At 39.0% G+C, this 15,331-nt stretch overlaps 1 protein-coding gene across 16 annotated transcripts in view; it reads left to right on the top strand.

The window, feature by feature from the left end:
• The window catches only part of SYNJ1 (synaptojanin 1), a 98,610-nt gene that overhangs the window by 22,246 nt on the left and 61,033 nt on the right, over positions 1-15,331 (top strand). For all 16 annotated transcript variants that reach the window (XM_063720806.1, XM_054542756.2, XM_054542758.2 and 13 more), the window contains exons 3-6: positions 3,283-3,369; positions 5,230-5,497; positions 10,057-10,282; positions 11,019-11,102. In XM_063720806.1, the coding sequence (XP_063576876.1) occupies positions 3,283-3,369; positions 5,230-5,497; positions 10,057-10,282; positions 11,019-11,102 (665 nt within the window). The remainder of the gene's footprint in view (positions 1-3,282; positions 3,370-5,229; positions 5,498-10,056; positions 10,283-11,018; positions 11,103-15,331) is intronic.

Below are 15,331 nucleotides of genomic sequence, written 5' to 3'. Positions count from 1 at the left end.
AATCTACCTAGAAAACACTGGTAACTCCAATTCTTTTTTTTTTTTTTTTTTGAGACAGAGTCTCGCTCTGTCACCAGGCTGGAGTGCAGTGGCGCAATCTCAGTTCACTGCAACCTCCGCCTCCCGGGTTCAAGTGATTCTCCTGCCTCAGCTTCCCGAGTAGCTGGGACTACAGGTGCCCACCACCACACCTGGCTAATGTTTTGCATTTTTAGTAGAGACAGGGTTTCACCATGTTGGCCAGGATGGTCTCAATCTCTTGACCTCGTGATCCACCCACCTGGGCCTCCCAAAGTGCTGGGATTACAGACGTGAGCCACCACACCCGGCCTGGTAACTCCAGTTCTAATCAACACCGTCCATTCTAGTTTCTCTCTTTGCATTTGTGAGTACCTTCTCTGACAGTGAGAAACCTGGCTCTCATTATCCTTGATCATACCCCACAGATAACCACTCTCCTATTGCCAATGTAGCCTCCTCCACTGCATAGGTGCCCTCCTTACCCCACTGGCACTTCAAAACCCTGCCTTCCCCATCCCTCTCAAGCTCTAACTTACCATGCCAGGGTGCCCCTAACACCCATGGGTAGACAGTCCTCTCCTCACCCTAGTCAGACTTCAGGAACTCATGCCAGGCTGCCCCTCCCACAAGTGGACGCCCTTTTCCCCTGCCTCTAGCTTCAGCTTCTTGCACAGGCCATCCTTCTTCTCCTAGTGGCCATTACTGGGCCTCCCTCCAGTCTACTCAAAACCTTTGAAGCATGTATCGTAAAATAGGGAAACATCTACTGTCCTTCAGATACAAATATATTTATTAAGAAGATACTGTTTTCTCTTAAGAAATTGGGAATGTCTGGAGTTAAAAGTACATTTGGCTCTAAGAGTATGCACTTTAAGGTGTGTGTGTGGGTGTGTGTGTATCCTGTTTCCTGAGTCTCCGAATAGAATACAAACATGTAAATAACTAAACTGCAAGGCATTTGTTTGCATGTTTGAATTAGATGATAGTCTAATAGATGGGCCTTCATCAGTCCTGAGAGACATATGTTCATGTATTTGGAGTGTAGTTAATGAGAAGATAGTTATTATGCATTATTAGAAGAGAGAACATTTTGTTACATGGTAATTTAAGTTATAGAATGACTTTTCTGTTTTCTAAAGGAAAGTGGTGACTTAATGTTAAGAATATGTTTTTTGCTCATGCCTGTAATCCTAGCACTTTGAGAGGCTCAGACAGGAGGATTGCTTGAGCCCGGGAGTTTCCACCCAGCCTGGGCAACATAGAGAAACTGTATCTCTACAAAAATAAAAAAAAAATTAGCTGGACATAGTGGCACATGCCTGTAGTCCCAGCTCCTTGGGAGGCTGAGGTGGGAGGATTACTTGAGCCCTGGAGGTCAAGGCTGCATTGAGCTGTGATTGTGCCACTGCACTCCAGGCTCTGTCTCAAAAAAAATAAAAATAAAAATAAAACTATATTTTCTTCTTAACTCCTACTGCCTCCTGGCGTTTGAACCCAAATGATGATTGCTGCTGAAATGGATATATCTAGTACTTTCTATATTACTATATTAGTGATTGTATTTTAAATGTATATGGCATATAACTTGTAAAACTCTAGAATAATATTTATCCTGGAAGTCATGCCTTCTGTCCTGAGAGGTATAACAAGTCTCTCTAATGTTTACAGTACATGTGGTACTCTTAACGAGGCAGTATTTAGAAGGCAATTCTATTTTGCTTTATAAAATGTAATTAAAGTTTATATTGTAATATTTTATATTTGGGTTGCTTATCATGGAATGTTAGGATTAACTGTTGTATAAACATAAGATGTAATAATAATAATAGGAACTCAAGGAATGCAGAATGAAATATAAATCCCCGTCACTTTAATGGGTTGGTGAAATCTCCACTCCCTAATTTCATATTGGGTGGTTTGATAATGGCCCACACTTAATAATGAACATGTTAGAGAATCGTGAAAATATCAGCTAATTGAGTGATTGAGTCAGTTAGTCTTAGCCTGTGCTGCAACTAGCAGAGCAAAACTCATCAGAAGGCAGAAGCCAGATCACTAGGAAGAAGGCTTAAGCCTACATGGTCTGAAAAGAGGTGAAGCAGGCAGGGAAAGTGAGATGTTCTATAGGACTCTGGCGAAGAGCTTCAGGCAAAGTAGAAGATCTCTAATGCAAAGTACAAAGGAGTATTAGGCAAAGCAGTAGGCTGAGAAGAGCCCTTTTGTTGGCAATAAAGATGGGCAGGAAATGAGACAGTCATAAGGATCTACTTACATGATTTTCTGTTGCCAAACATCCTATTTCGTAGATAAAGGAAAGGGGATAAGTGTAAGAGATAAGAAGTAAATAAGGTGTGAACCAGTCAGCCAGGAGGTGAGTTGAGTGTGGTGTAGATAATGGAAAAGGGAAAGAAGCAAAGGAAAGAAACCTGGAAGGAAAGGAAGGTATCTTTCTCAAGGATCAACTGTAGACTGTGGGATGTATTATTTGTATTTGTCCTTTGAAATACTGGTTGTTAATATTTCTTTGGTTCTTTGTGAAATTTTTAATGTGTATTTGCTAAGTGCTAGGAAGGTTTTTCCTTAAGTGTTTCAGGATTTGATTTTTTGTTGTTGTTTTTTCTTCTCAATAGAATAATCATAATAGCCTGTCTTAGGAAAATTATTCTGTGGTTTATATTCATTAGCAAGATAATGTTAACTTTATATCAGAAGAAATAAATCAAGGCAGAGACCAGACTTTTGTCCTTTCAGAATCAGATTTCCCCATTCATGCGCTACATTTGTGTAGTCAAGTGTTGCCATTAGCTTTTATCATTTAAATGTTTTGTCAGTTTCTAAGTGTCAAGCACTATTCTGTCAAGAATAAAAGGATAAGAAGACAGAGTTCAGATCAGTGGAGAGGTTGAATTAATTAATAGATGGTCTTGGAATAATTTATTAACTCTTTGGGAAGAATACTAATGTTACTAGTTTGAGAAAATACTTTATGCAGTACATTTATTTTAAGAATATCAGATTTATGAGACAGGTGCTAAAGTTGAACGAGCTGATGGATATGAACCACCAGTCCAAGAATCTGTTTAAAGTTCAGACTTCAAATAGTGGCAAATAAAAAGTGCTATTTGTGAAAAAAAAAAAAAAAAAAAAAAAAAAAAGAATATCAGATTTAGAAACTTTTGATTGAAACTCTGGATTTATACTTAGCTAGATAGAATCCAATGTTTCAGGTCATTTTTCTTAAACTAAAACTTTTTTTTGTAGCTTCTGCAGAAAAAGAGGCAATCAAGGGTACATACTCCAAAGTACTGGATGCATATGGACTCTTAGGTGTTTTGCGGTTAAATCTTGGTAAGTTTATCATTCAGTAGAATTCATCCATTTTTTCATTTCTATTTTGTAATTCTAAGGATTTGAGAGGGACTAGCTATGAATTATTGTAGACTCCATATTTAAGCTACACATGTGCTAACATCTTTTAAACATTAATGTAGCTAATGTTGTGATAATGTTTGTTGCCCAAAAAGGCATGCTACATGCTCAAACTCATGTGAGTGGAAGTTCGGAGACAGTTTCTGGTTTGACCACTTGAAGAGATAAGTATCAGTTGTCTCAAAAGAGAAAATCAGAACATTCTCCTTTTTGTTGTTTCAGTGCATTTAGGAAAAAGTGTCTTCATGAGAACTACACTGGTTTTTCTTGGTTTGTAGTGGAAAAGACATCTGTTTTGAATTCAGAAAATGTCTGCTTGAGCCTTTTTTTTTTTTTTTTGCCACATAATGTCACTGTGAGCTGCAGAGTAACCTTTGCAGTTACTAGTTTTTCTGTAATTGTGCAGCTCAAAGTGTTCTACAAGATTGGTACTGGTCCATAAATTATTTTGTTATTGATCCGTGATAAGATAAGGAGCTTGCACTATGATGCAAATCAACATGTGGCTTCCTTCATTGATAAAGTCTTACTAGAAAAAAAAAGTCAGCTAAACTAAAGGGTGAACTTAGTAATATAGTTGATTTCCATTCTGGCTTAAGTGTCCTTTCTCATTGTGAGCTGGTAACAGTTCATGGACCATACTTTGAGTAGCACTGGTCTATAAAATGGAGATTTGTCATTTGTTATGAATCTATCACATGTAAAGCACTGCGCTTAGGTGCTTTACTGATTACTCCTGGGTAAGCCTCACAGTGTAATGAGGTATTTGCTTTAATCTCTTTTTATAAGAGATGGTATCTCAGGTTGGTTATGCTACATACTGAAATTGGTCCAGGTGATAAGTAATGGAGTCAAGATTCAGGGCCGCTTCTACCTGTGTCAGAGCCCATGCTCACAGTATACCATTGCTCAATTTCAACTTTATACTAATTTCATAGGCTTTTTGTCATAATTACATGAAAAAAATCTCTATGAAAGTTTTTGTAAACCAAATTGCTTTATAAATTGTTACCAGAGACTTTTGTCCATATGTCATCAACATCATCAGCTGATAATAGTATACCATTTTTTCAACTTTACTATTTACAAAGAACTTGTTAAAATGAGTGTGAACTCATTATCTTACCTGAATTTTCTGACAATCATTAAGCAAAAGTAGAGAAGGTAACACATACTTTTTTATTTGATAAAGTTTTTTTCTTGTTTGTTTGTTCCTGTGGTTTTTTTTGAGACGTAGTTTTAGCTCCTGTTGCCCAGGCTGGAGTGCAATGGTGCGATCTTGGCTCACCGCAGACTCCACCTTCCAGGTTCAAGTGATTCTCCTGCCTCAGCCTCCTGAGTAGCTGGGATCACAGGCATGCACCACCACGCCCAGCTAGTTTTTGTATTTTTAGTAGAGGTGGGGTTTCTCCATGTTGGTCAGGGTGGTCTTGAATTCCCGGCCTCAGGTGATCCACCTGCCTCAGCCTCCCAAAGTGCTGGGATTACAGGCGTGAGCCACCGTACCCAGCCAATTATTCGATAAAGTTTTTTTAGCCTCAGAGTAAGTTCAGGAACAATTTCGTGTGAGATTATCCTGTTAATGTTTAAATGCTTTATTATACTTAATATATTTAAACAAGGATTTTTTTCAACCAAAATGTCTAGTGAATTTCAGCACATCCATGATAAGTTTAAAATAATCACAATGTCAGATTTTGAAAATAGAGGTGCAAGAAGAAATGGAATAGCTTGAAAATGTTGGGATTTTTCATCCAGTAAAATCTTTGGGTTTTGCAGGTGATACTATGTTACATTATCTGGTCCTAGTCACTGGATGTATGTCTGTTGGAAAAATTCAAGAATCTGAAGTTTTCCGAGTTACTTCCACTGAGTTTATATCACTGCGAATCGATTCTTCAGATGAGGATCGCATTTCAGAAGTGCGGAAAGTTTTGAATTCAGGAAACTTTTATTTTGCATGGTCTGCATCTGGCATCAGTTTAGATTTGAGTCTTAATGCGCATCGTAGCATGCAAGAACAGACAACTGATAATAGATTTTTCTGGTGAGTTCATTTTTTCCCTTTTGGTGATTTGGGACATAATATGTTCAGCAGTTGTTCAGTCATCAAAAACCTCCTCACCGTGACAGCAAGAAAGGACGAAGGACCCTGAAAACCCTCGATGTCCCTTTTCAGCAGCAAGTAGCTACAGAGAATGACCTCTACCCCATCTCCCAAAAGATTTCTGGGTCCCAGCGCCTTGAGGGAGCAATGTAAGAGTAGACAGTCAGATATGAGCCGGCATGAGGGGGTGGTATCCATGTTGGAAAGAATGCCCCGGAACACCTCTTAGGATGCTCAGCACTCACTCCATGGTCGAACTGTCAGAATGTTGTTAAGTAGATCCTGATAAGGAAGGAAAAAGGCAAAGGGGAATTCCTGAGAGCTGAGCAGGCATAATGAGTACAAAATTGATGGCTATACCTTCCTGGGGTGGTGGTAATAAGCAGTGCCACCATTAGATAGGATTCATATTGATCGCTGGTTCCCATGCATGTGCATTAAGCACAGTAAGGGAGGATCCCCCAAACTTTGGTGAGAACTGGGTAAAGAAAGAACTGAGACAATAGAAGATAACAATGCAGAATGTCTTGGGGGTGTTTCCAGCAGGGTCAGCCCACTCCTTTCTTGGAGTGTACTTGTACTTCCCCAATAAAACTTTTGCTTGCTTTACAAAAAAAAGTTCAGCAGTTGTTATGTCTAGAGATAACAAGGGATAGACACTGCTAATTGAGTGTATCCCTCTTTCCTTCTCTGGAGTCCTTAGCAGAGCATGGCAGGCAGCCACTGTCGGTTTATTGAAGTTGGCATGTGACATAAAACCCCTGTGCTCCCCCCGATCTAGACTGAACTTTCATTTCCAAAATACATTTAAAATAGTTGTGTATATTTAGAAATGAATTTAATTGTATCAAAACTCTGTTACTCACATTTCCTATTCTTGGTTTTGAGATCTTGTCTCTGGCAGCATTCCCTTTCTAAGCCAACATTCCCTTATTATTCTAAATTTTAAGGTTATAAGTAGGTGGTCTTGATTCAAGAGCAACAGACTGTGAAGAAGTAGTATACTGGGACAAAGTCTAGTACTATAATAAGTTAGGACTTATATAGGTAAGTGTGATGTATTTCATGATTATGCATAACTGTGCTGTATTCTAAGTAGGCACAAATGGTGAGCAGAACACATGGGACTATAATTAGCATTGTTCTATTGCAGCAGACCAGATTTCTAGTATAGTGGTTCTGTTGTTTACAGCCAGCATTGATGTTGACTTTTTCTCTTGATATCATATGGAAATTATGTTTTATTATATTGACATATGTTTTAAGGCCAAAGTTTAGGACTGTCTGCTCTTGGCCTCCCTTAACAGTTCAGATTCAAGATGTTTCCTCTTGTGTACTTTTTCTCTCTCACACTTTCACTGTCACTTATATAGTCCTTGAGTAGCACATTCGGGTGTCACCCATTTGCCCTAGCTGTCAGAAGACTCAAAGTCAACAACAACCTTAGGATAAGAAACTAACTTTAGAGCAACAGCTTGGTCACGTCGTAGCTCACATGGAAGTGTTTTGACCCAGAGTGGTGGCATCAGGGAGAAGAGTGGGCAGAATAAAAACAGGGTTTATAGCATTATGTGTTAGAGACTTGGGTTTAGCAGAGAAGGAGACCATGAGGGGAAGGAGAGAGAGGATGCAGGGACTAAAAGGGCAGATGAATGGACATGAGTTCCTGCCTGCCCAAAGAAGCTAGCAGTGATGGGATGTACTTTTATGAAGCATTGAAAAATAGGCTTCCAAGAGTTAAAACCATGTCAACACTACACTTTTTCTAGTAGAAGATGCTGAAGTCCCTTGAAAAGGTAAGTGTGTTGCAGCTGTCCTTACATTTTTTTCCCTCCTCATTTTTACCCAAAGTTTCTTAGACTGAGAGATGAAAGCTTTCATACAACAATTAGAAGTCCAAGCAGATGCAGATATATTGCCTAGGTTTCATCAACAGGAATGATTAATTGGTTGGTTGGTTGGTTGGTTGATTTTTTGAGTGTCACTCTGTCACCCAGGCTGGAGTGCAGTGGTGCAATCTTGGCTCACTGCAACCTTCACCTCCTGGATTCAAGCAATTCTCCTGCCTCAGCCTCCTGGGTAGCTGGGACCACAGGCGTGCGCCACCACGCTGGCTAATATTTTTATGTTTTTAATAAGGATGGGGTTTCACCACGTTGGCCAGGCTGGTCTCCAACTCCTGACCTCAAGTGATCTCCCCGCCTTAGCCTCCCAAAGTGCTAGGATTATAGGCATGAGCCACTGTACTTGGCCTCATTTTTTTTTTTTTTAAATTCACTTAAGAGTAGAGATGGGGGCAAAGTCAGATAAAAGAAAGCCTGAGGTTTGTCCAGCAGGAGACAGGTTGAACAAAGGGACGGCTAGAGCACCAAAGGTGAATTTTGCTCATTTTACAATTTTGCTAAGGGTTGGCATTCTTGAGCTTCAGTTTATATAGAAAAACGGAAACTTTTGGAATTCATTGTGCATACCCTTGCACTTAGTAGCAATATTTTCCAGGATACAACCATGTAATTTTTGTAGCCAAAGAGTGGCAGATACCTATCACAAAGCCCAGATAGCTTTACTCTATTGGAAATTCTAAGCTGCTGCCAGTCAAAAGTCATGTATAAATTTAAATGCTAAAACAGTGACACACTGACAGCAAAGAAAAATGAAAACTGACAGCAGAGAGAGAAACTTTGCCTGCACAAAATGCATAGGATTTAAGGTCTATTTAAATGGGGACAAGTAAGTTTCTTATAACTTTGTTGGGCATAGGTCTCAGCTGTGGTGGTTGGACATACTGGGTCACAATCAATTTGAACTTTGCCTCAGATCAATGCGGGTAATAGTAAAGTATGGAAGTTTAAGTCAATGTATTTTTAAAATAAGTAATGGTCATCAGATTGAACATTATCCCTGTAGTAATAGCATCACTCATTTATATTCCCGTGTGCTTTCCTGGATGGATAAGAGGGGTTGGCGTCATAGCTGGTTTTCCAGAACTGCAGGGGTTGGCGTCATAGCTGGTTTTCCAGAACTGCAGGTGACCACCCTTTTTATCTCTATTGCAGCCTGTAATCTGAGGGGCTGGCAGGGAGTTGAGGGCTATTGCTGTGAGTCTTCAAGAGAATGCTATTACATCTTTTATACCTTATTTAAGACAGGAAGAGAGAGAACACAGAGCATTTAAGTAGAAGAATTCCACTTAAAACCTAGAGAACCAAGCTTCAATAATATAGAAAACTCATTTTCGAATTGATAGAGTTTTTCCACTTAACAATATATTTTCCTTAGTGGTATGTTGTTAGAAGCTTCTTTATATGTTCTGTGGAGGTCTAAGGTTCCAGGAGAGACCCCTGAGGGGTAATCGGGGTGAGAAGGCCAACCCAGCAAAGTTCAGTCCCAATCCCCACTTTAGCCATAGCAGCTTTTATCTGTATCATAATCATTGGGCTTCTGCATGTTTGTTTGAATAAATTTTTTTTCTCTGAAAAAAGTTTGGAAACTGGGCCACATCTGTTACCTAGAATGCTAAAAGTATTTGGAGCGATGATAAACCCTATGCCTGCATTATCTAATGTGGTAGCCACTAGCCACATCTTGCTATTTACATTTAAATTAATTAAAATAGAGCCTTATAAAAGTCAAGCCTTAAAAGCAGAGCTTCATGGGCAGGCGTGGTGGCTCACGCCTGTAATCCCAGCACTTTGGGAGGCCAAGGCAGGTGGATCACAAGGTCAGGAGTTCAAGACCATCCTGGCTAACACTAACATGGTGAAACCCCGTCTCTACCAAAAATACAAAAAATTAGCCGAGCATGGTGGTGGGTGCCTGTGGTCCCGGCTACTCAGGAGGCTGAGGCAGGAGAATGACATAAAACTGGGAGGCGGAGCTTGCAGTGAGCCAAGATCCCGCCACTGCACTCCAACCTGGGCGACAGAGTGAGACTGTGTCTCAAAAAAGAAAAAAAACAAAAACAAAAAATTAGCCCGGCTTGGTGGTGCATGCCTGTAATCCCAGCTACGTGGGAGGCTGAGGCAGAAGAATCACTTGAACCTGGGAGACAGAGGTTGCAGTGAGACGAGATAATGCCACTGCACTCCAGCCTGGGCGACATTCCGAGACTCCATCTCAAAAATAAATACATAAATAAATAAATAAAAATTTTTTAAAAGGTAGAGCTTCATAAATTGGGGTGGGGACATGCACGTGTAATCCTTTTTGGAACAAGTTAGGTTATAAACACATTATATATAAAGACATAACAGAAATGGGCCACAGATACTAAAAACACAAAAATACTCCTTTTCTGTGGACCATAGATCACATGTTGAAGGATCTCGTTTTATAGCCCTATCTTCTGATCCCTAGCATGGTAAATGTAAATGAATTGATTTGTTGTTTGTGCCTTTAAATTTAATAATATTAAATTAATTTTCCAGGAGATTATTTTAAAAGTCATACTTTGTTATTTTGTATTCTATAAGCTAATCATTTATTTCTTTTCCTGTTAGGAATCAGTCTTTGCATTTGCATCTCAAACACTATGGTGTGAATTGTGATGACTGGTTATTACGTCTTATGTGTGGAGGAGTAGAAATCAGAACAATTTATGCTGCTCATAAACAGGCAAAGGCTTGCCTCATTTCAAGATTAAGCTGTGAACGAGCTGGGACCAGGTTTAATGTCCGGGGAACAAATGATGATGGTCATGTTGCCAATTTTGTAGAAACAGAACAGGTATATATAGTGTTTTATATTACTTAATTAATGTATTATAGGAGAGGCACAGAAAATACTAGAATAACAGATTTTTATTTGATTCAGAACTTATTTTAACATCTATAATGTTTTATGATTGTTCTTGGTTATTTATGGGCCTTAAAAAAAGTCTTCCCTAAAAAAAACTTACTTTGGTCTGGCTCTTCATCTAGGTAACAAGATGTCACTAATCAGCATGACGTAGTCAGTGTTGTGTGTTTTGGTATTGAATTTAAAAATCCTCAGCTGTAGAGCTAGATGACTTGTTTTTTTGTGAAGTGAAATTAAACCCAGCTCTTAATGGCAAATATGTGTACCATCTAAAAATTAGAAATTATGATATTTTTGGCTATGAAACTATATGATTATAAATTCAGGCCATGAACCCAGCCCAACACAGATCTTCAAATTAGGTTATAAAGAGCTAAGCAAAATGAAATATAAAGATATGTATGTAAAATATTAAGATTTAAAAGGAATTTATTTTTAAAAGTTGTGAATCTTATGCTTATAATTTTACTAATTTTTTGGGTTAATATCGCTAACAGAAAAAAAAGTCAAATCTGTATAGTGGCCTGTTTTGGACAATTGTATATGAGAGTTAGATCATAAAATATAACTAGTATGCAATAAATTTTAGTAAATTTGTTTTTCTAATATAAGTGTAACAACTTTTCTGTGGAAATAGTTTACATATTATTTTTTTTTTCTGTAGGTTGTGTACTTAGATGACTCAGTTTCTTCCTTCATACAAATCCGAGGATCTGTTCCATTGTTCTGGGAGCAACCAGGGTTGCAAGTATGTGTTTGACATTCAGTTATTTTTATTTTTTGAACAATTTTCATATTTTCTAAACTTTCTGTATAGTTTATTAATTAATTCATTGATGGTTCCATTATTCCATCTAATAATGTTAGCTGGATTTACAAATAAGGGTCTAGACGAGTACAGAGTTTCTGGAATTATCTTAGATTTTTTTCTTTTAATGCTCTTTCAAATAGTCATTGAAATTGAGCTGCTGTATTTAGTGTTAAAAATTTTGAGATCTTTGTAGTGTATTTATTTTCAACGTGATTCCATATTTATTACCTTCTTATCTTAGTATATAATGATTTAGTCTCTTTAGGCAGAAGAATGTAGTAGATAAAACAAAGCCTTGGGAACCGGACTTCTTAATTGGGATCCTTACTCTGCCGCTATTAGCTGTGTCATCTTGGGCAAATAATTTAACCCTTCTGTGTCTCAGTTTCCTTATCTGTATAATGGGAATAATATTAATAGTACCTACTTTATAGGGTTGTTGTAAGGATTAAATAAAAAGCACTTAGAATAGCACCTGGCCCTCAGTCAGCACCATGTAAGGGTTAACTATTGTTGACATTTTATTTTTATTCAAAATTTATTAGTCCTTGAAGTATGTCATATTTACTTTAGGATCTGGGTATGTATAGTCTAGTAAGTTTGGTGCTTCAGCCTATAGTGTTGAGAAAAGGGAAAGAAAAACAAAATCTTGCTTCCTTTATTTGACTGCTGGATCTCTTACATCATAGACTGGTTATTGCAGAGAAAAATTACAGACTACTTGAACCTTTTTAGTAACATTTTATTTAAGATAGTCTAAGAGTTAACAAGGATTAACACTTCTACTGCTCTGCAAAAATTCTTGAATTCTTGTCAAGACGATTTGACTTGTTTTATCTTTGTAGGGATAACGTAAATAGATATATCTTTCCCCAAATTTCCCTTAGGAGAGAATGCCAACAGAACCCCACTTCTCCTAAGCTTTCATGATCAACAGTGGGTGATTGGAGTATTTGCTTTAAGAACGTTGCTGAAACCCTGATATGATGCGAGGTGAATGCTTTTGTTTTAGGGACAGGCTAGCATTAGAGATTCTAATAACCAGTTTATGAGCCCTATGTTACACTGTTTTTGTGTTATTTTATTTGTTTGTTTAATTTATTTATATTTATTTATTTATATATTTATTTATTTGAGACAGGGTCTCACTCTGCCACCCAGGCTTGAGTGCACTGGTGCAATCACGGCTCACTGCAGCCTCGATCTCCCAGGCTCAAGTGATCCTCCCACCTCGGCCTGCCGGGTAGCTGGGACTACAGGCACATACCACTATTTTTTGTAGAGACAGGGTCCCACCTTGTTGCCCAGGATGGTCTTGAACTCCTGGGCAAACAGTGCTCCTGCCTTGGCCTCCCAAAATGCTAGGATTACAGGCCTGAGCCACTGTACCTGGCCTGTGTTATTTTAGTCAGAAGTTCTGAATTACAGTGTTCTGATGATCCAATAAGGTTACGTCCTGAGTTGTTACACTGAGGGATCTTCCTTGAGTGGGACTTCCTTATGCCTTCCTTCTCCTGTGTGCTTTCCGTCCTATACAGTCTGGTTGGCTAATGTTATGTGGTGATAGGTGGAAAATTATGGATTTTTTTTTTTTTTTTTTTTTTTTTTGTCACGGAATGACGCTCTGTCGCCCAGGCTGGAGTGCAGTGGTGCGATCTCAGCTTACTGCAACCTCTGCCTCCCAGGGTCAAGCAATTCTCCTACCTCAGCCTCCTGAGAGCTGGGACTATAGGCGCGTGCAACCACACCTGGCTAATTTTTGTATTTTTAGTGGAAATGAGGTTTCACCATATTGACCAGACTGTTCTCACACTCCTGACCTCAGATGATCCACCTGCCTCGGCCTCCCAAAGCACTGGGATTACAGGCATGAGCCACCGTGCCCGGCCAGGAATCCTCATTTTTAACCAAGTTCTTTACCACTCAAAGTCAAGAACTTCTATTTTGTAAGATCCTACTCTAATGGCTATGAAGCAGCCAGTCCTGACCAAGTGAAAAGTAGCCCTGTTACCATTAGTCTCAGCATTCTTCTAGGCAGTGGGACTTTCTTTTTATTCCCACTACTATCCTCTGAGTTAAGGTTTTCATAATTTCTTCTAGCCTGGAAGATTCTCACAGTTTTCTGTCTTGTCCCTCTAGGCCCTGCTTCCTACTAGCTCCGACAGGTCTTCTTATTTTTGATATATATGTTATGTGTGTCAGATTTACTAGGCACCTATGTCCTTATGATCTGGTTTACTCAGCCTGTCCAACTTCAGGCCTTGCAGTTTTCTAGCAGGAATCCTCTACTTCCAAAATTAAGAATTATTGTCCTTCAGTGGCCACTCAGATCTCTTCACTAAATACTTGAGTTCTTCCTATGTATGTTATTTTATGCTAGGTGCTGTGAGAGATTCAAAGATATAATGATGCTTCATAGAGAGGTTGCCATTTGGGCACTCAGGCCTTTTATGGAAAAGATAAATACCAAGATGAATTTGTTTGAGGCATTATAAGAATTGTCATAAGGTGTTACACAAGTAAGAATGATATTTTTAGTGCTGGCAACTTATGATTTCCTTTGACTTGTGATTTTCCTTTTACTTATGATTTCCTTTCTCTGAAGTTTCTTTAGCATTTATAACTTATAATACTCAGATCGTATATTATTATACTACATTATAGTATATATCAGTTTATTAGTCCATTCTCACATTGCTGTAAAGAAATACCCAAGTCTGAGTAATTTATGAAGACAGAGGTTTAATTGGCTCATGGTTCTGCAGGTTGTACAGGAAGAATGGCAGCATCTGCTTCTGGGGAGGCTTCAGGAAGCTTCCGATCATGGCAGAAGGCAAAGGGGGAGCGAGGAGTCTCACATGGTGGGAGCAGGAGCAAAAGAAAGATAAGAGCGAGGTGCTACACACTTTTAAGTAACCAGATCTCATGAGAACTCACGCACTAGCATGAGAACAATACAAGGGGGCATAGTGCTAAACCATTCATGAGAACTCCACCCCCATGATTCAGTCACCTGCCACCAGACCCACCTTCAACCTTGGGGATTACAATTCAGAATGAGATTTAGGGGGTACACAGATCCAAACCATATCAATCAGTCAAAAAATGGTAAACATTGTGAGATCTATGCCCAATTTTTGGTTGAAATTTCAGAAATATGTGAATGTAAAGAAGTAATATTGATGGAAAATGATTTTCCATACCACACAATTAAATGATTTTTAAAAATACCTTTAATGCAACTTTTTTTTCCCCCCAAGATGGAATTAACTCTTGTTGCCCATTGGAGTGCAGTGGCACAGTCTTGGCTCACTGCAACCTCCGCCTCCCAGCTTCAAGTGATTCTCCTACCTCAGCATCCCGAGTAGCTGGAATTACAGGCATGTGCCACCTTGCCCAGCTAATTTTTGTATTTTAGTAGAGACAGGGTTTCACCGTGTTGGTCAGGCCGGTCTCAAACTCCTGACCTCAGGTGATCCAGCTGCCTCGGCCTCCCCAAGTACTGGGATTACAGGCATGAGCCACCACACCTGGCCGCAACTTTTTTTTAATTGGGTAAAGTTATGGTTATTTAAAGCCTTAACACTTTCTGGAGTGCTACTTTTATCACGATTGGCAACAGCTCTGTTATTGTAAAACTTTTCTTTCAACATTGAGTAATAAAACCTAGTCTAGGAGGCCAAGGTGGGAGGGGATTACTTGAGACCAGGAGTTCAAGACCATCCTGGGCAACATAGACCCCTATTTCTACAAAAAAAAATAAAAATCATTCAGGCATGGTGACATGTGCCTGTAGTCTCAGCTACTCAGCAGGCTGGGGTGGGAGGATCCCTTGAGCCCAGGAGGTCGAGGCTGCAGTGAGCTATGGTCGTACCACTGCATTCCAACATGGTTACAGAGTGAGACCTGTCTCTAATAACACAAAAACAAAAATCTAATCTAGTCTAGCCAGTATATTGCTATGAGAGCTGTGATACATAGCTGAATGTATATATGTGTTGGGGAACAGAGTGGTGGAAAACAACCGCAGGCATTACCTGGAAGACATGAGAACTGGATTTTTTTCACCTTATGCACAGTTGCAGTACTATGCAAAATAAATGTTAATCAGTAAAGAAAATGCTAAGTCTTGAACTTGTATAGAGTGATAGGCAATTAATCTGGGA

This window comes from Pongo abelii, chromosome 22 (genome assembly GCF_028885655.2).
Source record: "Pongo abelii isolate AG06213 chromosome 22, NHGRI_mPonAbe1-v2.0_pri, whole genome shotgun sequence".
Classification (NCBI taxonomy): domain Eukaryota; kingdom Metazoa; phylum Chordata; class Mammalia; order Primates; family Hominidae; genus Pongo; species Pongo abelii.
The sequence above is the reverse complement of the archived record's forward strand: the minus strand, read 5'-3'. Positions and strand labels throughout refer to the sequence as shown.